Raw genomic sequence first — 6,972 nt, 5'->3', positions numbered from 1 at the left:
CAAGGCAGATTGATCATAGCAAAAGAATGTTTTCTAATCATTCATGATCATCTCAAGCCATAGTAAAATTCATATTTTCAGCTTAAAGGAACTGCCAAAAATAAGTCCAAAACAGCAATCATTATATCAAGGTAAAACAAATGCTTCATAATTATAATCAACAATCAACCAAGCATTTTACCAAGATAAACATTAAGCAATCAGCAGCAATCATGATAAAACAAGTGCATTATCGACATGCATTATCAAGCAAGCATAAACAAGGGTAATCATGAACTCGTGATCATGAACTCTCAAAGGAGTTTCATCTCTTGTTTTCCATTTTCAATTTTCAGAACCATTCCTCCCCCTTTTGGCATCAAGGGGCACCTGCAAAAAGAATATGACATAGCAAGCAGAATATCCAAAATATTTCCAAAAGTATCCACAGAGTATCACAGAGTTATAGTACTAATAGTAACAAGCCAAAACAGAGTATCAAATTGAGTCTAAGTGTGCCAATATCAAACACTAAACAGAAGTTTAATCATCAGAGAGATGAAAATCAGATGCTTCAGCTCCTTCTTCACTTGCATTTTCCGGATCCTCATCAAGACTTTCTAGCATCAAACTGACTTTATCTTTGCATCTTCCCCAAGCCTTCTCATTTTCATACGCTAACTTGCGTCCTGCTTTATGGAATTGTATCATGAGTTCTGACATATTTGAAAATTCAGTGAGAATTTCCCTAATGGATTCAGTTGCCTTGGAAGATTCGGGCCGACTCTCATAGTCACTCTCCGAAGCCCCAAATTTCTTGCCCTTTGTTCCCTTAACCGCTCCACCTCCCTTGATCATTGACACTTTGTTCTCTACAGCCTCATTCAGAAGGTCAACTTTAAAATATTCAAAGATGCTGGTTAAGAACATACCATAGGGCATATTTGCCTTTTTGGTGCTTTTTACCGATTCCCACATATGTCGGATCATAAGATAACCAAAAGATATAGGGGTAGATGTAACAAGTGCAAAGATAATAAGAGAGTCAGAGAGTGTTACTCTATTGTGAGAGCCGCTTTGAGGAGTCAGAATGTGGGTTACAATTCTGTGAAGCAGAGAATTGGTTGGTCCGAGAGCTTTGTAGGTGGGGGTAGTGCCATCCAAGCCAGAGAGAGGCCCTTCCTCCTTGTAGCCCAAGGCCGTCCCAATGGTGGCAGTGTCAAGTGTGATGTGAACTCTCTTCACGTATGAATGTATGGTACCATCAATAAGTCTCAAGTTGGCGTAGAACTCTCGAACTAAACCTGGGTAAACTGGCTTCTCGATGTAAAGCAGAGGAGTCCATTGAAGCAGTTTAAAAAGAGGAGACACATTTATCCCCTTGCTGGTGAGAGAGTCCAGGTTGACAAGGTAGGTTGCACAGAGATGACGCTTTTCCAAGACTTCTTTATGGAATTCATATGAAGCACAGGAGTTGAATCGGGCAGGGTCATAGTGAGAGTGTGTCTTGCTGAATTTGTTCTTGAAGTCCAAAGATTCCAGGTTTGCAGGTTCCTTAGTGTTGTGCAGAGCAAATCCTTTTGATTTCTGGCCACTCTTCCTGGGTGTGGCTTTCTTCTGTGGAGATGGTGGTGGAGACGGAATGGGTGATGTGTGAGACTCTTCCTCTTCTTCCACGGGAACTCTCTCTTTCTTCTTCCTTGAAGAAGTTTTTGTAGCTATGACCTTCCTACGCATGGTGTCGGTTTGCTTTGAGGGAGGTGAGGGAGAAGATGATGATATAGAGTGAATATGGATGTGAGTATGAGATTATGGAGTGGATGGTTTTTTAGAGAAAAGAATGCGTTCGCTTTTCCTGGGAGCAGTTTTCTTTTTCATGGTAGTGAAAATGGAGAAGTGGAATATGAGGGGATTGAGTAGAAACCGAATGGAGTGAGGGAGGAGGGAGGTTAGAGAAGCAATAAATATGGAGCAGCGAGAGAATTAAGGGGAATTAAATGTCCATTAAGTGGCGGTTAATACCCAGCGAGTTTCCCTTTTATTTGAAATAAATTGAAAAGGTGGTTTCCTAGAATCAAGGGATTAGGTGAAGAGAAGGATTTGATTTGACAATAACCACTTCCAATAAGATTTGATGAGACAACAAAAAGACATTTTGATTTTCAGAGAGAGAAACTAACAAAACGGTCAGAATGGGGTCAAGGAAATTTGGTGGGGGCCATGAGAATTAATCTTTGGTGCTGTCTCCCCCTTGATCACAGCCCTTCCAACACTTTTATTTTTATCTCGTCCATTCCTAATAGACAAAACTGAGCAGAATCAATATTTCACAAGTTATCAATAGAACTTAAATCAAACGTTCCCAAACTTTTTCTCAAAGTGCAGAATCATTCTTTACAGAGGGGTTTTGTAAAAATATCAGCAAGTTGGTCTTCAGATTTTATAAATTGAATATCAATAGTACCCTTTTGCACATGTTCTCTAATAAAATGATATTTTATCTCAATGTGTTTGGTTCTTGAGTGCAAAACAGGATGTTAATGGCACTCATATTGTCACAAAATAAGGGTATACTATTGATCTTTAATTTGTAATATTCCAACTGCGTTTTTAACCAAATTAATTGTGAGCAACATGCATATGCAGAAATATATTCAGTTTCAGCTGTGGATAGAGCCACTGTGGCTTACTTTTTGCTTGACCACATGTTGAGTGAGCTTCCAAGGAAGCAACACATGCCGGATGTACTCCGTCTATCCATCCTATCTCCCGCATAATCTACATCACAAAACCCTATTGCACAAAAGTCATCAGATTTAGGATACCACAAGCTATAATCACTAGTCCCCTTGATGTATCTAATGATGCGCTTAACGGCCGAAAGATGGGATTCTTTTGGGTGAGATTGAAACCTTGAGCATACACCCACACTTTGAACAATATCCGGTCTAGAGGAGGTAAGGTACATAAGTGAACCTATCATTCCTCTATACCTTGTTTTATTCACATCTTGGCCATCATCATCCTTTTCAAGTTTTGTGTTAGGATGCATTGGTGTTCCCATTGGTTTGGAGCTTTCTAGGCCAAATTTTTTGATAAGTTCTTTTGCATACTTTCCTTGGTGAATAAAGGTACCACTAGGAGTTTGTTTAATTTGAAGGCCAAGAAAGAAAGTAAGCTCTCCATTAAACTCATCTCAAACTCACTAGTCATGAGTTTTCCAAACTCTTCACACAAGGTCTCATTGGCCGAACCAAACACAATGTCATCCACATAAACTTGAACTAGGAGAATATCATCATTAGATGCTTTAATAAATAAAGTAGTGTCGGTGGTACCCCTTTGAAATTGATTTTCTAACAAGAAGGCACTAAGCCTTTCATACCAAGCTCTTGGAGCTTGTCTAAGACCATAAAGAGCCTTAGATAGTTTAAAAACATGATTTGGAAAATCTTTATGTTCGAAACCGGGGGGTTGTGCCACATACACTTCTCCATCAATAAAGCCATTAAGGAAAGCACATTTAACATCCATTTGAAACATTTTGAAGCCCTTATGGGCAGCATAGGCAAGAAGCAACCTAATTGCTTCTATTCTAGCTACCGGAGCAAAAGACTCATCAAAATCTATACCCTCCTCTTGATCGTAACCTTGGGCCACTAATCTAGCCTTGTTATGAACAACTTGTCCATCCTCACCAAGTTTATTTTTAAACACCCACTTAGTACCCATAACTTTTTTACCATCCAGATGAGGTACTAGTGTCCAAACCTCATTCTTAGCTTGTCGAATTGAGCAAGCTCTTCTTGCATTGCTTTGACCCATGATGGATCTTCAAGAGTTTGTTTGACATTGTTGGGCTCCATTTGTGACAAGAGGGCAAAATTGCTTGGTTCGGATTGCCTTTTGGTTGAGGATCTTGTTGTTACACCTTGAGAGGGATCACCGATTATAAAGTCATGAGGATAACCCCTCATAGACTTCTATTCTCTAGGCTTCTGGAGTGGTGTTGAGCTTTGATGAGTTTCTGGTGGTCTCACTATTTCAGTTTCTCGTGTCTGCTCAGGAGACAAAATGGAAATGTCTCCTTCAATCTGACGAGACAAAACTGGACTGGCAGATTCTTCATTCTGAACAGATTTGGGATTTTCTTTACTTGTTCCAGCTTCTTCACAATCTGAATCATCATCTATCACAGTACTGGGAATTAAATTAGAATCACAAAAAATAACATGTATGGATTTCTCTATGGTCCTATGCTCTTTGAGATAAATTCTATAGGCCTTGCTAGTAGTGGAGTATCCAACAAACATTCCTTCATAGGATTTCGGATCAAATTTCCCAAGATTTTCTTTATTGTTAAGTACAAAACATTTGTATCCAAAAACATGAAAATACTTAAGATTTGGAGGGGTTCCTTTCCATAGCTCATAGGGGGTTTTCTTCAACCCTTTTTCTAATAATTGTCCTATTCAAAATGTAATAAGCTGTATTTACAGCTTGAGCCCATAAAAATTTAGGAGTCTCATTCTCACATAGCATGGCCCTAGTCATCTCTTGAAGGCTTCTATTCCTTCTCTCAACCACCCCATTTTGTTGAGGGGTTCTAGGGCATGAAAAGTTATGAGAAATTCCAAAGTCATCACAGAATTTTTCAAAATCTTGGTTTTCAAATTCTCTTCCGTGATCACTTCTTAAATGGGCAATTTTTAAATCTTTTTCATTTTGAATTTTCTTACATAGAGTTGAAAAAGCATGAAAAGCATCATTTTTATGAGCAAAAAAAAAGAACCCAACCAAATCTAGAGTAATCATCTACCACCATAAGACCATAGTGTTTACCTCCTAAACTTTGAGTTCTTGTTGGACCAAAAAGATCAATGTGTAACATCTCTAATGGCCTTTTGGTTGAGATTCCATCTTTTGGTTTAAAAGAGGATTTTACTTGTTTGCCCAATTGGCAAGCATCACAAGTAAGGTCCTTATCAAATTTGATATTTGGAATTCCTCTAACCAAATTTTTCTTAACTAGCTTAGAAATTTGGTACATGCTAGCATGACCCAACTTTCTATGCCATAGCCATTTTTCAGATTCAAGAGAGGTAAAACAAGTTACATTTTGTTCTTTCAAGTCCTCAAGCGTCAATCCATACACATTATTGCACCTCTTAGCTTCAAATAAAATATCCCCAGTTTTCTCACAAACAACCAAACACACAAACTTTCTAAAAATAACTTCAAAACCTAAATCACACAATTGAATAATACTAAGTAAATTATATTTCAAACCATTTACAAGAAGGACATCATTTATACAAGATTAAAAGCTTTTACCAACTTTCCCAACAACCACTATTTTTTCTTTTGCATCATCACCAAAAGTGACAAGTCCTCCATCATATTCATCAAGCTTTATGAAGAAGGTTGTCTTTCCGGTCATATTCCTAGAGCATCCGCTATCCCTATACCACATATTTTCTTTCCATTTGGACGCTAGGCATACCTACAAAACAAGCTCAAGTGACCTTAGGTATCCAAATTTTCTTGGATCCTTTCACGTTAAACTATCTCTTATGTCCTAAGCCATTATAATAAAAAACAACCTTGTAAACTTTATCACCTATCATCCTTTCACCAAAAAAGCATTGTATGGAAAAATGTCCAACTCAGTTACATAACCTACAAAATCTTGGAGTTGCTGTTTTTTAAAGCTTCTTGGATTTTGAAAACTTGTATCATTGGAAGATGAAGAAATATTTTCAAAATGGGATTTTTCAACAGATTTATAAAACCCCAAGCCAGCTTTATCATAAAGAGGTTTTTGGCTAGCCAAGATTTGATTCAAATTTTCATAATTTTATGTGAATTTGGCTAAGTCTTCGTTAAGCCTTTTGACCTCTTTAAGCAACTCTTCATTCCTTTTAAAACAATCAACATAAGTAACAACCGAATGATCACTTTCACAGCTCCTAAGTTGGGCTTTTAACTGCTTATTTTCTTTAACAAGATCACAAGCAGTTTCGGCCTCCCTTAGCTTTTCTTTTAGAAATCCATTTTCTTCTTTAAGGATGATAATTTTTTGTTCAAGTTCTTGATTATCCAGCAAAAAGCATCATATTTTTTCAGAAAGATGATCTATCATAAGATGAAGAGATTCTGTGTCACGGTTAGAAATGATTACCTGCTCAACGTGGTCAGCCATAAGGCATGGTTGAGACTTTGTTTCAGATTCTTCATCATCTTCAGAGTCATTTTCAAGATCTTCCCATGATGCCATCAGTCCCTTTTTCTTTTCTTTCTTCTGTTTTTCTTCCTTTTTTAACTTAGGGTAGTCAGATTTGAAGTGCCCCGTTTCTTTACAGTTGTAGCAAGTCACCTTGTTGAAATCTTTCTTCTGTTTTCTTAAGCTGCCTCCTTTGCCTCTCTCCTTGAGCTTCACCATTTTCCTGAATTTTTTTGCAAACAACACAAATTCATTTTCAGATGAGTTATCACTGGATTCATCATCCAGAGGGTTAGTAACAGATGAGAAAGTTATTCCTTTCTTTTTTGAATCTTTTTTCAAATAGGTATTTTTAAAAGCAAGTAAATTTCCTCTCAAATCATCATAAGTCATGGAGTCAAGACCACTACTCTCATAAATAATTAAAGCTTTTGTTTCCCACTCTTTTGTGAGACATCTCAACACTCTTCTCACTATCACAGATTCAAGATACTTAATTCCCATAGCATCCAAGCCAACAATAATGGTGTTGAAGCGCTCAAACAGCTCATCAATGGATTCTCCTTCCTTCATTGCAAAGATTTTATACTCTCTGTTTAACATATCTATCATGGTCTTCTTTACAATGGTGGTTCCTTCATGAGTGACTAGGAGTTTGTCCCAGATTTCCTTTGCTGTTGTGCATCGTGATACCCGTAGGTACTCCTCGAAGCTGATAGCACAGTTGAGTAAGTTGATCGCCTTGGCGTTGAGTTCAACCGTCTTTCTGT

The 6,972-nt window shown here is 37.7% G+C and overlaps 1 protein-coding gene across 1 annotated transcript; it reads right to left on the bottom strand.

Annotated features, from left to right (window-relative positions):
• On the bottom strand, positions 523–6,421 carry LOC107609088. The gene is made up of 2 exons (XM_016310920.1): positions 6,161–6,421; positions 523–1,596 (listed from the first exon to the last, which is right to left on the bottom strand). The coding sequence occupies exons 1-2, from the start codon at positions 6,419–6,421 to the stop codon at positions 523–525; spliced, it is 1,335 nt and encodes a 444-aa protein (XP_016166406.1).

This window comes from Arachis ipaensis, chromosome B01 (genome assembly GCF_000816755.2).
Source record: "Arachis ipaensis cultivar K30076 chromosome B01, Araip1.1, whole genome shotgun sequence".
NCBI classification, from domain to species: Eukaryota; Viridiplantae; Streptophyta; class Magnoliopsida; order Fabales; family Fabaceae; genus Arachis; species Arachis ipaensis.
The sequence above is the reverse complement of the archived record's forward strand: the minus strand, read 5'-3'. Positions and strand labels throughout refer to the sequence as shown.

Coding starts and splice junctions, on each gene's coding strand:
- LOC107609088 (XM_016310920.1), bottom strand. CDS start 6,421: ATGGTGAAGCTCAAGGAGAGAGGCAAAGGAGGCAGCTTAAGAAAACAG. Junction 1,597..6,160: donor TGGCTGACCACGTTGAGCAG/GTAATCATTTCT, acceptor CCATCTCCACAG/AAGAAAGCCACACCCAGGAA.